We start from the raw sequence: 19,221 nt of genomic DNA, 5'->3' as shown, positions 1-19,221 counted from the left end.
TTCAACAATATTAGTCCTGAATATGAAGCTTAGGAGGTTCAGGATGAAATGTTACTAGTTTGACTTTAGTCCACTCTTTCAAAATTAGTTCTCTCTCATGTACTTGGTGCAAATCATTCGTATGAAGTTTGGGAGAAAATTCAAGAATATTTTGGACTTCAAACTATGTCTTGAGCATGACAGTTGAGTTATGGGATAAATGAAAAGATACCAACACCATACATACTCAAACCTGCATCGTTGCCTATGAACATCTAGTCAACACAATCAAAATATTGAAGTTGCTTTATGTTATGAGATTCACCAGTAACAAGGAATTGCATCAACATATTCGTCAAGTTTGCGGGACATCCAATTCTTGCAAGTTCATCAACAATGCACTTATTTTTGTCCGAAGAAATCATACATAGTTTTGTTGTCAAGAAAGGTGGCACATGGATCAATGTGAAGCAGTGTTATCGATATCGGATATCAGGGACCCCAAAATTCCTTTATGAAGTTATAAAGAAAATCATAATGGGATATGGCGAAAACATTTTGGTCAAATGAAATAAAATATGTATAGATAATTTTAAAAAAAGTACAAGAACAATGAAAGCGACAATACTAACTAATAATAATATTATGTCTAGAAATTCAAATAACAATAAACATCAAATTAAAATACCACAAATTTCAAGTTCAAAACTTAAAATAACAACAAAACATAAAAGAAATGTCTTATATTTCTAATTATCCGCGTCTTATTCAATCCCAACATAATTGTCTTCAATATTATGTAATGGGGCATATCCCTCCTCCTCTTCCCCTTCAGTGAAACTCTTCTCAAAGTTAAGTAATTTTTCAAACTCAAAATCAGAGCTATCATGCAGTTTATTCTCAACCCCAATTTGAATCTTCTCTTTGTCCCTCCTTGTTGGGGATGAAGTTGCACCTGGACCTTTCTTAGAAGCATGGGAAGATCCAATGACAATACCACCACCACTTGATAGTCTCCTTGAGTAAATTATTGGTTCTCCAACACCTGAAGTCTCATAAACAGTGGTCCAATTAAGAGTGGGATCATCATAAAAAGCCAACTCATTTCCCCCCTCTTCATTATCATTATCATCATCTACTTGTCTCATTAACCACTCATTCACTCATCAATGTTATTGAGTACAATAGGGTCTATTTCATCCCTAATATTGTATCTTTGAGTAAGTTGTTGGTTATACTTTATATAAACCAAATCATGCAACCTTTTGTGCACCAACCTATTCCTTTCTTTTCAATGAATCTGGATTATGAATATGTAAACTAGGAATTAATTTCTTTCTACATAAAAGATAATGAAATTAGTCATGTCATGAACAATAATTATTACTTGCTTAAAATCTTGATTGCTAGCTTTTGTATGTTAAGAGTTGCGTGCCTATAATTCTCGTACCACTGAGCTGCGTAACCATTATATAATATAACTTATATCATAATGCAATTCAGAAAGCATTAAGTGTCTCACTTGCGGTTGTGGTCTTCTTTGATTCTTTGGCAAAGTCATCACCAAAGAGTCCACTTCCACTCTTATAAAGAGGCAACCCAGTTAAAATTTTTAGTTGCATATCTTTATTTGACACCAACCTCTTGATGCAAGCATACAATCCATTTGTACCTTCCAAATCATATTCCAGTTTTGGGTTGGAATAATAGAACTGTGGGTTCAAAATGTGACCAACTTCATGCAAGGGTCGATGAAGTTGACATGTCCACCTATTATCAATAATTGTAAATACATTTTTGTATTTACTTTCATAAATTCATTGTTTTCGAATAACTTCATTATTGTTTCCTTTGTTTTCTCCATCCACCAGACAAAGTACATGAACAAGAGGAACTGTTTTGAGAGTAAAAACCACATGATTCCATAATGAAGGCATAAGAACAATTTTTGTTGCTTCCTTAGACAACTTATTGTTGCTCCATTCATCTGAAATGGACATATTTCTCAAATTCCCCTTATCTTGGTGCAACCTTTGTAATGATAATAAGAGGTATCAAACCTCTCTTCCCCGCTTTTTTGCCATTTCCGTTCAGCCCTAGTATCTCGTGATGCAAAAAATCCACCATGAGAAACTTGCCACTAATTTTTGTCGTAGCGCTGCCATAACTGGTTTTAGATAACTCTGATATGAAGTTGTCTTGCATGTGTCTTGGTTTGGGTGAAGAAGTGGTCTTGAAGTTGTTCGCACATCTGATATGGGTGGACAAATCTAAGAAAGATCTGAAAGCATCTATTGAAGCCAAGAAAGCAACATTTAATCTTGCACTGCCCATACTTCATAGGTTGGATTTATTTTTCCAGAACGACGGTCATCATCTTTAAGAAAAAGAGGAGTCACTTGGTTTACAATAAATCGATGAAGTCTACATGACTTTATGACAATTTCACCTTGTTGTTTCCATTGGAGATAATTTGAGTCATCAATTTTTTCAGCTACAGCTACAGATTTTGGAATTAGAATTGGCCATTGAGGAACAATCCCTGGCTCATACGATACCATATTAAAGTTTTAGTATGGGAGAAAACGGAGAAAAGATTAACAGAAAGAGATTGGAATTATTATTGGACTGAATGAGAAAGATAAGTATATATAGGTTCAAGAAGAGGTTCAACAGTAACAAACTAATCATAACAGAAAACCAGATAACTATTTAACATCGAGTTGAATAATTGAATGTTTACATCTATATCTTTAATGCTCTTCAGGTATATTATGATCTATCCTTAATTTTGCACTTCGTTAGATAAAGCCAAGAAAAGAATGCAAATAGGAATATGACCATCTAAAAGTAATTAATCTCCATGCGCAGTTTGAATTTGTTATAATGTTAATAATATAACCTTATCTTGTAATTATGGTAATTAAGATGTCACTTGATTCTTTCATTATTCCACTTTTTTGTAAACCAGTATGTAGAATATATAGTGGAACCTATTATTAGTAATCTAATTGGTAATACAATCTTGGCAGTTTCCTGATTTTTATGATGTTTCCTAATTTTATTCTTTGATTGGTGTTGAGCTTGTAGTTCAATTCAAGTATGTGATCTAATGACTAGTATAATATTGATGTTTAATGTCTTGCATTTTAAATTGTAAAATCAGGTCAGTATCATTTTCCATCAGTTCATTTTCTCTTTCCCTTCTAGTATAAAACAGGAAGTTTCTATATTTTGTATTTGATTTGTGCCACTTTCTAACTGACTAAATTCATTGCTTTCTATTGGACTAAACTCGTTAATTTACATAATGTTTCAGCTTACGAACATCAATGGAAGGATATCTTGGTGCTTATGACCCACATAGCTCTGTCACACCTGCTGGAATTTTCATTAATCGAGTTGAGGTGAGGGTCGGTGTTGGTGATTAACATGTATTTGGACAATTATACAAATGCTACCCTTGAATATCAATCTCAATTATGAGGTTCTTAATATTTTAGTGTTTTTGTTTTGGATCATTCAAGATTGCGGTAGGGTGTGGTCCAATTGCCCAGGCAATCTTGTCAAGTATATTATCACCCACCTACTCAATGTGTTAAATATAATAAAATCTCTCCCCTTGAGCCCAAGTTAAATTCTATCTGTACGGGATATTACAACTAGTTGTTCTTTACTTACCATATCATCAAATTTCCACTTAAAAACATGTAAAATATCCTGTGGTGGATGTCTTGTTGGAAATTGGCTCTGCCTAGTCAACATTTATAGATATTTCCATGGATAAACTCTCCTCGTATTTAAATAGAAGTCCCCTTCCTGGAGCAGCCATAAAATGCTAAATAATATTGTTTTACTTGTAAGTGCTTCTCTCTTGGACCTGCTTACATCCACCCTTGGTCCTACGGTTACTCAAGTAGTCTTACTGTTGGAAATGAGCTTATATATTGGGAATTTCTTTATTAAAGTCTAGGATACAGGAATATTCAGAAGTATGCATAGTGGTTATTTTATGTACTTTGGGCATTGCATTTATATTAACGGCTCTTAAATGTGATTAGTTCTGAAATGTATATAAATATAGGCAATTCATAAAAAAAAAAAAATTAACTTTGGTCCCGCTCTGCCTTTTCTCTATTCTGGTCATACCTCAGTCTAATAGTAAGTACTAAGAGAAAATAGTACAGTGACGATATTGATTAATTAGTTAGGGGAGTAATGAGTGAAGTTAATAGGTGGATGTAGGCAAAGAGGGAGGGGGGAAGGGAGGGGACATATGTTCATTTGTAGATTGAGCATTTACACTTTGTCAGAGGAGAAATCCTTTGTGAAGGGGAAACCCTTGGAGTTTGGGGAATGCATACAGTTCCTGTAGTTAGTTATTTCCATAGATTGCAACCAACACCCATATGCTTCCACTATGATAAATGAGACATGGTGAATCACATGTGCAGAAATTACATGGCTATGAATATTATTTATGATGAAAATAATACCTACATTGAAAATAATACCCTTAGAAAATATAATTACCCTATGTGCATTGTTTCTAACACTCATTTTCAAGCTGAGAATTTAGATCATGTGTCAAATTTGTTTCATATGTAGCCTATCCTATGACCCCTTATTGACTTGGGAATATTTTCCGATTACTCATTTGAATTAACAAAACTAACACTATTGTCTCTAAATAAAATTTGTTTCAATGTGTGTGGTCAATGTGAATTAGCTTATATTTCCGATGGTGAGATAGATTTGTTTATTCTCTCTCTTTTTTGGTGTGTGAAGGAAGATGATTTTGAATGTGTTCCAACCTCTCTCATGGAGCAGGTGCTCAAGTTTTTAAATGTAAGTGCCTTGCCATACTTATCAAAAAGAGAAAGGCTATAGTTTTTGTTTCATCTTGTAAGTTTTTCCTCTGTCGTTAAAGGATGTTAGAGAAGACCTACGATGTTCAATGGCAAAGGATGTGGTGACAATCAGGAATGAGACTCTCAATTTCAATGCAGACAAGGATTGCATGGAAATTTTATCTGGTGTTATTGAAGGAGCTGTGCCTAAAGATATTTCTTCAGATTTCCAGAAAAAGGTTACTGTTTCTAAACATGACAAGGGGGACAATGCGACTGGTTTCCTTTATGGAAACGATGAAACCTACAAAAAAATGTCTGGTATGTCTACATGTTTTTGATGGATAGTTATGACTTTGTATTGTGTGTTGTCTTAGTTTCACATTTTCTTATGTGATACATAGTGTTGTATTTACCATCATTTAATTTCAAGATTGTTATGACAGAGATAGAAAGGGATGATCTCCTTCTTGACCAATTGTTGCAGTCAAGAAGGTCATCTCTTGAGCAACAAAAAGCTAGTCGACAAAATTTTATTCTTGTTGCATCATTGCTTGACCGCATACCCAATCTTGCTGGTTTGGCTCGTTCATGTGAGGTAAGTTTCTCATTTGTCAGTCTTATCTACACTTTTTTTTTTCATTTCATGTTTTTGGGAAAAAAATTGTATTTTTCTTAACTCTTTTTGTACAAATCAGGTATTTAGAGCATCGGGGCTAGCCATTGCTGATACAAAAGTCATGAATGACAAACAATTCCAACTAATCAGGTTTTGTTGATAGTAGAGTTTTTTTGTGATTTATAATTCTCACAAACGTTGAATGGATTATCCTAATGACATACAAAATCTCTAGAGTATGTTAGTAAGTCTTAGGTAGGAAAATAAAGACAGCACTTGGAGGCTGTATCATAGAAGGAAATTTAAAAATAAGGGTTGAGCGGGTTAGTTAGTGTGGTGAGGGGGTCTTTAAATAAAGACCAACCTGTTGTGGGGAACGGTATCTATATTGTTGTATGAAGTGACAAGAATAAACCTGTGTGAAAGGAGCTATTCTCCTTTATAACCCTTTTGGGTGTTCTGTTCTGCACTGTAATAAAACAAGAGTTTCCTTTCTTCTTGGTGGGACTCCTGCTATAACCCGTACCAAGGAATTGTGTAGTAGTTTGACTTTTTTTTTGTTACTAGCTTTGTATGGCTTACTTTAGAATTCTCTCAATTTTACGAACAAAATTTAGAATCTCTCTTTGCCCCCATTATGATTGTTGTTTGGTTCTCTTTCCTTCACATTCATGATTTTAATGATCTTCTATCTATTTTCGTCATCTAAGTGATCTTCATGATTTTAATGAACTTCTGCCAATTGCTACAACCCCTGCCAAGGAATTGTAGAGTAATGAGATCTATTCCATGTTATTAGCTTTGGATGGCTTTCCTACAGAGTACTCTCAAGTTTGGGAGCAAAATGTAGAGTCTCTTTGTCTCCCTACTATGACTGTTGTTTGGTCCTCTTTGCTTTTGAATTCCTGCAAAAATAACCAACAACTTGACAATTAGTTGGACCCTTGTTTTTTTTTTTTTTATCTCTGTTGACTCTTTAACCTTGATCTTGTAGTGAGGTGATCATGGTTAGTCTCACAAAAATAATGGTAATTGTAGGCCATTCTTCCAGTGTGATTATTGCCTCAAACTTGGTCACACCATTGATCGTTGTTATGCTTTGTATGGTTGACCTCCTAAAACATCTAATGTGGTAATCTTTTCTCCTGTCAATTTTCTTACACTGGCTGCTCTTATTGAATTTGCTTATACTCACATAAAGGGATTGCACTCCTTAGGGACCCTTAAGCCTTTGGTTCCACTACTTTTGTTTTGTAAACTGGTATTATCTTGTTGGCATCTCACTCTTTGGGCCACTGGATCCATGATTTTGGGGCCACCAATCATATAACTAGTAATCAATATTTTTTCTTTTCTTTCTACTTTTGGTGATGTACCTTACATCATCATGGCAAATGGTTCTCAAACATAGTCCTAAGGTGTTGTTGTTGTCTATCTTCCTCCCTCTATTCATAATGTTCTTTATGTCTCTAAGGCTCCCTCTAATCTGTTGTCCATTAATAAACTTACAAGGTATATTGACTGTGTCATTTCTAACACATCGAAGTCTTGATAAGTTGAATTAGTTAACGCCAAGTCTTTCAAAGTTAGAATATTTGCCTAGTGAGTCATGTCAATTCGGTAAACATATTCTTAGTTCTTTTCCTAGCTGCACTTTATTAGTCAGGCTCCTTTTTGTTTTAGTCCATCTAGATGTTTGAGATACGAGTTGTTTTCCCTCTACATTAGGTCAATATATTGTTACTTTAGTTGATGATTTTTCCAGTTGTACTTAGTTATATTTAATGAAAGATCATTCAAAATTATTTTCTAATTTTTAATCCTTATTTCATTAAATAAAAAATAATGTGAGTATTTGTCTACTTAGGTTCAAACTTTTATGGCATCTCATGTAGTGTTGCATAAAACATATTGTCCTCGTACACTCACAATAGAATGAAGTGGTTGAATGAAAAAATAGACATCATAAGACGTCCAAAACTCTTCTCCATTCATGTTCCTCATCAATTGCATGCGCTCCTTCATCTTGAAAGATAAAGTTCCTCACCAATTTCTAAATCCCTACCACTTTCCATCCCTTACCTCCTTGGGTCTTTGGTTCCATTTGTTTTGCTCATACTCTTAATTTGGGCATTGATAAACTCCTGTCGGTCTCATAATTGTGTTTTCCGTGAATACCCATGATATAAAAAAAACATTATTTCAGTAATCTTCACCAGTATTTCTTCTTTGTTGATGTGTTCTTTGAAGCAATTCCATTTGTTGAGCTTGCATTATCTATATTTGAAACTTCTCCTAAAACAAATACGATAGATAAAACACAATGTGTTCAACCTACATTGTTGTGCTTTTTATTAATGTATATAGGTAGGATACAAAAAGAGGCAAGGCACTTGCCCAAAATCCTAACCTTCAAGTTGGGTACACAAAAAGGAAATATTAATAAAGTAACTTTAGATTTCAACACTTCACCTCAAGCTACAGCATATCATCATATACACAAAACTTGGAACATATAAATTGAATCCTAGGTTCACTTGGAGATTTATAGAATGTCTTCAAGTTTTTCACTAGAACTCACAAACTCTCTAATAAGACCCTTGGATAACAACTTTTGTGTAACAAAATAACAATCAATTTCTATATGTTTAGTTCTCTCATGAAACACCAGATTGGAGGCAAGATGAAGTGTTGATTGATTGTCAACTCTTGAAGGAGTTGTTTAATCAACACAGGTTCGCATGTAGTTAGGACCATAGATCTATATTCAAATTCTGAACTAGATCGAGCAAAAAACACTTTATTTCTTATTTTTCCAATATATATGGTTCCCTCTAAGTAATGCGCTGTATCCTATGACTCGAGTATTTTCCTTGTTCTCATACAATAATTCCTGTCGTGGTTCCCTTTTACATATTTGAGAATGTTAATCACAACATTCTAGTGATTAATGTGAGGGTTTTGCATAAGTTGACTCACAACTCCCACTTGATAAGAATCAAGTCTTGTTAAAGTGAACTAAATGAGTTTTCCCACCAACCTTGGTCATATTAATTTCTTATTTGAGTCCATAAGACTATCAATGTGCTTGTAATTTGTAAGGCTTGTCTCCTCCAAATAAGAGCATATTTCTTTGTGAAATGATGACACCTTCTTTTGATTGAGCCACTCCAATACCAAGAAAATATTTTAGATAATCCATATCCTTCAAAACATAATTCAATTTTTGGAAGAGTGCACAAGAAATTTTTGCTAATGATATCCAACATCTCTTTAATGATACTCAAAGAATAACTTCTCTCAAACAGATAACCATGATATAGTCTCACATATGGCAAAGGCTATAGCTGCAGAAGAAGTTAAAAGATTCCTAGGAGGAGAGAAGGAGGATGTGCGGCGGCGGTGCAAAGTACAATGAGATGAACAATAGCGGTGCAAGGTTCAATGAAGGTGGGCGGCGACAGTGACGGTGGAAATCTAAGCACCATGTTTGATTAGTTGTGCTACAACTCCAAGACTTATATTGGTGAGTGAGGAAGCCTAATAATTAAAAAAGTTGCAGCAAAACCTAAAATGAATTGGGCCATTCAATACCCGACCCAATTGAAATGTAATAATATTAACCTAATAATAACCCATAAACAACGACCAATAGCCATGACTTAGAGTGGTATACGAAACCCTAATAAATTAACAAGTAGTAAAACCCTGAAATAAATTAGGCCATATTATACTCAACCCAATTGAAAGGTTATAAGTTAACCTAATAATTTCTTGTACTCAACAATGCTTCCTCTATAATTCGTTACAATTTCCATTATAACTTTATAAAGAATTTTGGGGTCCTCGATATTTTCATTGATATCAATAATCCTGGTTGGAAGTCAATCTTTTACCTTTGAGATCTATTTGCATCAAGAGTAGATCTGGAAGTCATGATATCCTTAGTCAAGGAACCATAATTACATAAAGACCAATACGAATAATTCTTCTAATTGAGTCTTGCACTTTTAATGGTTGAAGTAGCCGAAAAGAAAGGAGCAGAACCTATTGAAGCCATCTTAGAGACGAAGAACAATGACCAAAATTGAGAAGAGAACATTGGGACGTAGTAACTCACATTGTTCGATACATCAAGTGGGATCCAAAAATTAGTCTTTTGTATTAAGACAAAGGACACACTTGAGTTGTAAGGTGTTCTAATGCAAACCGGTGAACTCCCCTGTTGATAGACGTTTTGCCTCTGGTTTTAATATTGTTTGGAGACAACCACTTCTATTATTTCAGGAATAGAAGTTCTATCTCTGATGCTTCAAGAACTAGAGTTAGGGGACTTTACACAATTATCACTTATATGTGATAATTAAGTAGTCACACATTGTTTCAAATCCAATATTGCATGAAAGGACAAAGAATATTAAAGTTGATTGTCACTTTACAAGAGAGAAAGTCATATCCAGAGAAACATCTACTAGCCTTTTCAATTTCCATTATCAACTAGCATATATATTCACCAAGTCACCATGAGGTCTCATTAAAATCTTAGATATCTTGAAATTCTAAAGATATAGTAATTGATGGTATTGGGATTAATTATACTTTTTTGTAACTAAATATTTTGTAATTATGTTCACCCACTTAAAATTAAACAACTCAGTTATGGTCTATATCATATGGAATTCATCATATATTTTCTCAATTTCTCAGTTTTCAACATATAGTTAGCTCTTGGTTTCAAAAAGTTAGATCACCTCTTGATAAATAATATCTTTGTATCTGTTGAAGGCTGATATGGACTAGGCAACATATAGTTAGCTCTTGGTTTCAAAAAAGTTAGATCACCTCTTGATATATAATATCTTTGTATCTGCTGAAGAGATGATATCGACTAGAGATAAAGTCAAATTATAGTATGTACGTCACCTTACAAGTCGCTTTTGTAGGATTAAATTAGGCTTAAATTCAACTTTTTTAAGATTGTATTATAGCCATTCAAAGCCTATCCTAGCAAGGAGTTGGGCCTTGTGTCACTCGCTATCAGGTTTCCCCTAGTCCTACACTTGAGTTTTCCAGTCTTCAACGTAAAGGAATATATTGAAGAGCCTACATCAACTAGAGATAAGGTCAAATTATAGTTTAAGTTGGTGGAAACCTCACCTTACAAGCCAGTTTTGTAGGGTTGAGTTAAACTTAAATTCTACTATTGTAAGAGTAACAAAATATTGTAACTTTTCATAGAATTTGTGCTTGGGGCTTATTGTTTACATTGCTGAGAGGACCTTACTAATGCAAATTCAGACGTACAAATGCACTCAAATTTAAATTTAAATTCAAAAGTAATAAAAATGTAATTGTAAGTGCAAATTCAATTTCAGATTTAAATTCAAATGAACTGATTACTCAAACACACACACACACACATATATATGCACACTTATTTTTTCAATCTTTCCAAAATTTGTTTGTTCTTTGCAGTGTGACAGCTGAAAAGTGGGTTCCTATAATAGAAGTGCCAGTAGATAGCATAAAGGTTTACTTGCAAAAGAAAAAGAGAGAAGGATTTTGCATCTTGGGTTTGGAACAAACTGCAAACAGTGTACCCCTTGATAAGTATATCTTTCCAAAGAAAATGGTAAGTATCCAACCTTCGAGTTCTTTAACTATTTTTTTCATGATTGGGGATATCTCATCAGGAGTGTATATACTGTTGTTTGGACTTATTTTTTATGTGGTTTCTTGCTGCTGCTCTGGCCGCCAGGGCTAGTAGATTTTCTTCCTTGGTAGTGTTTACTTCTACCATATACAATAGTGCATTTTCATCAGAATGTCGAAATTTCTGTCTATAAAATCTTACAGGAAATGTAGTTATTGGATTTTACCTTCTAATTGAGAGCCAATTAATCACATGATGGTTAAACCAATTGACTGGTTTGCATTTGCATTATCTGCTTACGTTGAATTGCCTTCTGAATTGGTATTTGGTGCTTGTAAATTTCTCTTTCTGCATGTAACTTGTGTAGTTGCACTCTATTAATGTCTATATTTAGGGGATTGGGCATCTGTTTTTTTTATAATTATTGTACAAGAATCATTGACCCTCAATTTTATGAATTAACAGTATAGGAATTTCCTTTATTGGACCTTATGTATTATATTTAAAGAGAAATTACTCTTCTAATCATATTATCAATTAAAAACCTTCTTAGAGATAATAGTTGTGATAATTAAATCAAATATTCTGAATCATACGTAATAAATTTTGTTTATAGGCATGTATATCTCATTTTGGGGAAACAAATTATCCTATAATCATGTGCAAGGAATGATAAGTCTATATAATCATATGTATTCTTGGTGTATTGAACGAGAAAGGCTATGCTAGGGCGTGTGGTTTCTGAACCCTCTGAGATTAGATTACCCTAGAATTTGCTATTCATTCTTAATCATTATTCCTTTTCCTGTATGTCTATTATCTTTGTATCATGTAGAGTTTGTTTGAAGTGTTCAATACGGTTGCATAATCAGGAGAATTATGTTATAATTAAGTGCATATTCCATTTTATATTTATTAGGACAGATTTGTTAGTGATTTGATTTGTACAGCTTTAAACACCCATTATTTCTTGCTTTCATTACCTATTATTTCTTTCCTTAATTAGGTTGTAAAACAGTCTATAAATAGAGACTGTAATCACATTTGTAAGATATCTCAGAAATATATTTCATCTATTTCTTTTCACTTGGTATCAGAGCCATTTTCGAGCCTATCCTAGCGAGTGTTTATGTTGGGCCTATCGTGCCACCCGCTATCGGGTTGCTATCGGACCACCCATAAATATATAGTCCCACGCACGAGTTGGTAGTCTCGGCGTGAGGGGGGTGTGTTGGAGATCCCACATCGACTAGAGATTAGAGCCTTTCATTGTATATAAGTGGGTGCAAACCTCAACCCTATGAGTCGGTTTTATGGGGTTGAGTTAGGCTTAAAGTCAACTTTGTAATATGGTATCAGAGCCATTTTCGAGCCTATCCTAGCGAGTGTTTATGTTGGACCTATCGTGCCACCCGCTATCGGGCTGCTATCGGACCACCCATAAATATATAGTCCCACGCACGAGTTGGTAGTCTCGGCGTGAGGGGGGTGTGTTGGAGATCCCACATCGACTAGAGATTAGAACCTTTCATTGTATATAAGTGGGTGCAAACCTCAACTCTATGAGCCGGTTTTATGGGGTTGAGTTAGACTTAAAGTCCACTTTGTAATAAATACTTTGGTCTGTTTGTCCCATTGTCGTAGATAAAAAACCTGGCTAACATCGTTTGAAAAAATTTCATGTTAAAGTTGACATACAAAACTCTGACTAATGTTGGTCAGGAAATAATCTCAACTAACATTGGTAGAAAAATAACATTGGTTAGTGTTGGCCCAAAGACAACCCCAACTGAAAAATAACTACAGTTGGAGTGGAAAAAATTGTTTAACATGAGCTGAAAGACATTGTTGATATTGATAAAGAAAAGTCTAACAGTCTAACTAACATTTTCTGAAGAATAACCACGATTGACTTTTGCCTGGAAGAAACCCCTACCAACATCAATAGAAGAAACGATGTTGAGTCAAAAATGCTCTGGCAATGACCGAGTTGATCACATTTAAGTTTCAGTCTAACCAAAATTGAACTGATGACGCACGAGCTGAGAAAAGAGTATGAAGAGGAAAGACAAATGTAATAAGTGAGAAAAGAGTACGGAGTTTCAAATTCTTACATTTTAAAATGTTTAGAATTTCTATTTCTTTCAAAATTTCTTACTCAAACAATATATTTCCTAATAAAATATTTCTAATTCTCTAAAAAAATTACCCTTTCAAAATTCACCATCCGAACACATTGTTTGGAATTTATGAACTAAACGAAAATCCTGGTTTTGGAAATGTGGTTGGACCCAAACCCCACAAATGCCTCCAAAGTGATGTGGGAAAAGTTTGGGAGCAAAAGAAATTGATCTTGGTATGGTTGGTGCTAAGCCAAGTTTTGTGATTTTGGTGTTTTGGCTAGATTTTGTGACTTGGTGGTGTGGGAGGTGAAAAACGAAAATCATGGTTTTGGAAATGTGGCTGGACTCAAACCTCACAAATGCCTCCAAAGTGATGTGGGAAAAGTTTGGGGGCAAAAGGAATTGACTTTGGTATGGTTGGTGCATAGCCAAGTTTGGTGATTTTGATGTTTTGGCTAGATTTTGTGACTTGGTAGTGTGGGAGTGAAAAACGAAAATCATGGTTTTGGAAATGTGGCTGGACTCAAACCTCACAAATGTCACCAAAGTGATGTGAGAAAAGTTTGGGAGCAAAAAGAATTGATCTTGGTATGGTTGGTGCATAGCCAAGTTTGGTGTGACATCAAATTAGAATTCCATCATTATGTATTTTAATTGGTTCTTCCATGTCAGATTTTGCTTTCAAATTGGTCCTTAATGATATCAAATTAGTCGTTGAAGGACAAAACTAATGGAATTATCATTGAATGACCAGTGTGATGTTTCACCAGTATCGTGTGTGTATGTGTATGGTGGCCTGGAATGAATATTTAGTTGTTAAAAATAAAGTTATTACTTTTCACCTTGTTTTTTCAATTTGTGTTCCTGGTGGGTGAGAAGCTTATGGCTAATAGGTTACTGTTTAGTCAAATTTTACTTACTGGTTGGCTATTTTTCTCTATCAATCTCTGACAATTTCTTACATTTTAGACAACCTTTATGCCGCATAACATTCCTATGTTTAAATATGTTATTGTTTATTTTCTCAGGTCCTGGTTCTTGGCCGAGAGAAAGAAGGTATACCTGTAGATGTAATTCATATTTTGGATGCTTGCATCGAAATTCCGCAATTTGGTGTTGTTAGATCTCTTAATGTTCATGTCAGTGGTGCAATTGCTCTCTGGGAGTATACTCGACAGCAGAGATCTCAATAGCCCGTGACTGAGACTAATTTTGCAAGCCAATTACGTTGTAATACACATATGTAAAATAGGTGAAACTCTAGGAAATTCCTTCTTGTTGTAACAAATGTGTTTTGGTTTTGTTACTTTAGAAACGTGCAAAAGAGTCCTCCAAAATTTTGAAGTTTCACATTACTGCCATTTTGAAAGTAACAGGATAAAAGCACGTCAGATTAATTATAGGAGAGGTTTTTCGAGGTTAGGGTTTCCCCTTTGAAATATTTGTTGTATTCTATACTTACAAGAGTGGTCAAGCGCCACAAGGGGACTATCAACGCAAGTGGTACAGTACGTGGTTTATATTTCCAATAATTTTGTTGATCCTTTAAATTTTGTAAAGTATTTTCACATATGTGAGTATAAGATAAAAAGTAAGGGATATAAATAGATTATTATTAATAACCATATATTATGTGGATATTTTCATTTGGTTTAAAATCACCAAAAACAGAGAAAAGTCGGAATGAAAGAGGTGAATCCCACTTTTCTTAGTCTGTGCTTATACCAGAAAAAGATGTGGAAAGTCTGATTGTATGTGACACGCACTTATGATACGCATTCAAATAAGCAGCAATAATTGAGGGCCATTGCAGTGATTAGCGTGATGGAAGATAAGAAGTTGAATCCAATTAAATGATATGAACTTCTATGAGATTGGTGACATTGTACCTCGAGCAAACTTGCGTCTTGTTGATAATACATTCCGAATGAACCTTTTCCCTCTCCATACCTCAGAAGTTAACATGCTCAAGACCTATAACAGCATATCGTTTTCATTCCATTTCCTGAAAAATCTCCACAATTTTGCTTCTTATTCTTCTTATTTTTGGCTTTTGACCATGACCTTAGGAACCTTGGAATCAGTAGTTTCCAGCTGCAGCTTCCAAGCCATGTTGGCCTTTTCATGTTGGAAGGGGTTATCTGCAAGACAAGGTAATGTAATAATAAATTCAGGCACATCCTATACAAAATGGGTCAAAAATTATTTTCAATACATTTTCAAAATCACATCTTTTTGTTTCTTTATTTAAGTGTAACTTCTCCCTAAAACTTCAGATATATTAAGTACGTTTCTTGATAAATTTGAAAACACGAAGGTTGGAATCATATATAAACTCTGATATTAACTAATAATTTAAGGTATGAAACATAAAAACTCTTGATAAATTTTTAGAAGATGATAATGCAATATAGAATGTACTGTACCTGGGTTGGTGGGTGGAGATTGTTGTTTGTAACCCACTTGGAGAATGAAGGTGCTGATAATGCTTCTTTTGCAGACTGACGTAGCAGATGAGAGTAGCTAAGCAACCCTGCTCTTCTTCCACATCCCATACTAATAGGGCCATGAAGCTGATGCTGAATTGAAGATGAGTTCTTCTTTCTTGGCTTCTCAACGTATAGCCTCACTACCACCTTTTTATCACTGCAGTAACTTACCTATATATCATATCATATGTCAGAGCTCACACATCACACACCACAAAGCCATTCACATAACACCAACAACTCATTTACCTGTTTCGTTGGCATCTTAGGATGATGAAGGAAGTGAAGGATTTATGAGAATTGAGAATTGAGTATATATATATATATATATATATATATATATATATATATATATATATATATGCATCATGCAGGCCTAGGACTAGGACATGTTACTAATTAATACCAATGTTTATGTAGAGTTTATAACTGTGTATGTTTCTTTGGGTGGAACGAAATTCCACTTGACGTAATTATCAATTTATTTGTCGTGATCACCTATGATGGGGCCCCAATTATGGTGCGGCGACCACATCAGCTTAAACCTGGGATCTTATGGGCAGCTTGTGCTTTGCTTTGTTTTTCCTCAACAAGATTCATTTGATTGTTACATTCACCCACACCCCACACACCAGCTTCAATACTTACATCTTCAACTAACTTATTGAAACTGCTAAATCATGACTAATATACTTATTTAACTTTAACTCAATCATATAAAACCGATTTTATATATTTATGACAGGTTTGATAGCGAACTGATAGCAGTGTACTGATAAGTCCAACAAACTCATATAGATTCTAAATGACTTTGAACCATCTTAAGAAGTAGATTTTAAGTACAGATGCACACTCCAAAATGTGAAATATTCATCTTCATTGGAGCTTTTTGGTGGTAGTCGTGACCAACAGCCATCAGTTGTCGGTGTGTGTAGGGGTTGTGTTTGTTCGCGAGAATGGATTCCTCGTCAAGTAAGTTTGAGGGGTGTGGACACACTTGCGCGAATTCGGGTAACGGCTACACGGGATAAATCGAAAGGAAACTGTATCCAACCAGGGATGGACGTAAAGTCGTAAGCTACCGAGGGTAGGGATAATCGTCCAGGTCTTATTGTGAAAAAAAAGCCGACCCCTCATAAGATGATGTTATATACTATAAAATATCTTATTTCTAATAGACGTGAGATTTCCAACAATTTTTGTCTACTTGATCAGTTCATTTTTGTTTACTTTTTCAGTTTATCAATTCTTAGACAAAATACCAAATGAACAAGTGTGTTCCTTATTTGTTATTTGTATTCTTTTTTTTTAATAACATTTTATCTTGTTTTAACATTGTTCAAAAGACTAATAACTTAAAGTTCACATGACAACACTTATTGCACCTCTTTCATAAACATGTGGGTTACTCAATGTAACATATTTATAGGAATACGATTATCATGTTTCCTTCTTACACACAAATCTTTTGTGTACATAAGATAAAATAATAGATAATATAATAATATTTAAATAATTAATCTCAATTCAATTCAATTTGATTTTGTTTCGAAATTTCAAAAATAACATTCAATTTTGAGAAAGAATTAAATCAATCCAAAAAATAATTATTTTAATTAATTATCAATTCTTTTAGATAATTTTTAATTATTTTTTATTAATTTGATTCTGAATACTCTCCTTCCCTTTTTCATCTTCTTTTTAGAGAGTGAGTGTGAAGTGCTTAGAAAGGTTATAGGCCCCTACTGCCCTCTTCAGTTTCTTTTAATGCAAAATAAAATATAATTATTTTTTGGTTTGGTAGCAGGCATTAGATTTAGACATTAAATGTAACTTAAAAAACTTTCTTTGTCTTCTTTTTATTGATATATAATTATATTGTATATTGAACATATCCAAATATAAAATATAATGTAATTTGAAAATTATATTCAACCTATCCAAATATATAATGTAATTTGAAGATTCAAACATAAAATATAATGTAATTTGAAGTTATAAATTGTTTTGGATTGGATTCTAAAATTTTTTCTCTATGTATTGGAATTAAGTCTAATACAATCTTATTAAAGTGACTTATTGTAATCATCAACAGAGAATCTCCAATCTATTGAACCTTTTAATTTAAAAGATATGAATATATAGCAATTTTACAACACTGTTATTCCAAAACTTTTGAAGAGACACCTACGAAAACCGTTATTTCGAAATAAATTATTAACAATTTTAAATTCCAATAAATTATTAACAATTTTAGAATTCCAGTTCTGAAAATAATTTAAAAAAAAAAAATCTATAGTACCTGTTTCAAAAGGTTACGGACACTGTTTTACTACTAATGATTTCAATTTTTTTCACATTTCAATTTATTTTCACAAAGTGGCAATTTCTCCCTCCACCATATCAATTTCAGCATGCACTCAATCAACTCTAAAAAATGATAAAAATATCCCTTCTAAATAACGAAAATAACCTTACACAAAAATGGGGAAAATTATTAATTTTTATCTAAAATATTTTGGATTTCAATTTTTGAAACATATTCTGAAATTTTTTATCCATAATGTATTTTTAGTTTTTTGTTCATAATTTTTTTTAAGAATGTATTTTTTTATTTCTCAATTATAATTATTATTTTAGATTTTTTAATTTGGAATAAAGGTAATTTTGGAAATTTAAAAAATTGATATGGTGGAGGTTAAAATTGATATGGTGCAGGAAGGTAATTTTGGAAATTTAAAAAATTGATATGGTGAACGTTAAAATTGATATGGTGCCGGAAGAATTTGCCTGCAATGAATAAGGAATAGTGAAGCAAGTATCACATGAAGTGCACATGCTTTTAGGTATTCAAGAAATAATGCATATAGTTTAGTTTATTTGTAACAAATTTTACTTTATCCTAAAGTTAAAGGTTAAATTTATTATAAATTCTATAACTTAATTTTTTTTTAAAATTAAAAATAAGATTAATATAAAACAAATCATTTATCATGGAAGAAGGATACAATTAATATTTAATTTTTTTAATTTTATAAAAAAAATGGGTGAAGTGAATTAAAACTTTCATAGAAACTGCATCCAGGGTTTGTTCAGTTACCTTGAACTATGGTGATAACTGAAATTTTGTAATGTTCAAACAAGAATTTAAATTTCAATACTTATATTAATAAGACTATGTGATATCAATATTTGATAAATGTTTTTATTAACTTCACTCCTGTTAGTTCATGTTAATTATTATTGACACTACCAATCTAATAAACCAAATATATTATTACAATTATATTAATAAATTTCATCATACATATTTTAAAATAAAAAATATAACATAAAATAAACAAGCATCAATACAAGATATTCTAATATATATATATATATATTTAATTAAAGAAATATTCTACTAATTTTTATTATTTATAAAATTTTATAAATTAATATTTAATATTAATTAAGAAGTTTTTAACTATTATTTTTTTAATTAAATTAATAATGATTATGAAGATAA

General features: G+C 33.0%; 2 protein-coding genes across 3 annotated transcripts in view; one reads left to right on the top strand and one right to left on the bottom strand.

Moving 5' to 3' along the window:
- LOC137808128 (tRNA/rRNA methyltransferase (SpoU) family protein) overlaps window positions 1–14,794 on the top strand; it is a 43,227-nt gene extending 28,433 nt beyond the window's left edge. For both annotated transcript variants that reach the window (XR_016519222.1, XM_068609084.2), the window contains exons 29-35: window positions 3,299–3,386; window positions 4,768–4,827; window positions 4,910–5,150; window positions 5,276–5,427; window positions 5,528–5,598; window positions 10,924–11,080; window positions 14,253–14,794. Coding sequence is in view for 1 of the 2 variants with exons in the window: in XM_068609084.2 (XP_068465185.1) it covers window positions 3,299–3,386; window positions 4,768–4,827; window positions 4,910–5,150; window positions 5,276–5,427; window positions 5,528–5,598; window positions 10,924–11,080; window positions 14,253–14,417 (934 nt within the window). In the remaining variant the exon portion in view is untranslated. The remainder of the gene's footprint in view (window positions 1–3,298; window positions 3,387–4,767; window positions 4,828–4,909; window positions 5,151–5,275; window positions 5,428–5,527; window positions 5,599–10,923; window positions 11,081–14,252) is intronic.
- A 257-nt stretch (window positions 14,795–15,051) lies between these two features.
- LOC137808129 (uncharacterized) lies at window positions 15,052–16,056 on the bottom strand. Its single transcript, XM_068609085.2, has 3 exons — window positions 15,963–16,056; window positions 15,651–15,884; window positions 15,052–15,365 (listed from the first exon to the last, which is right to left on the bottom strand). Exons 1-3 carry the CDS (start codon window positions 15,975–15,977, stop codon window positions 15,192–15,194), a joined length of 423 nt encoding a protein of 140 aa, XP_068465186.1. The 5' UTR covers window positions 15,978–16,056; the 3' UTR covers window positions 15,052–15,191.
- Between the last annotated feature and the right edge of the window lie 3,165 nt (window positions 16,057–19,221).

The sequence above is a fragment of the Phaseolus vulgaris genome, chromosome 3, assembly GCF_051622355.1.
Source record: "Phaseolus vulgaris cultivar YP4 chromosome 3, ASM5162235v1, whole genome shotgun sequence".
Lineage (NCBI taxonomy): Eukaryota > Viridiplantae > Streptophyta > Magnoliopsida > Fabales > Fabaceae > Phaseolus > Phaseolus vulgaris.
This window is presented reverse-complemented; position numbering and strand designations above follow the sequence as displayed.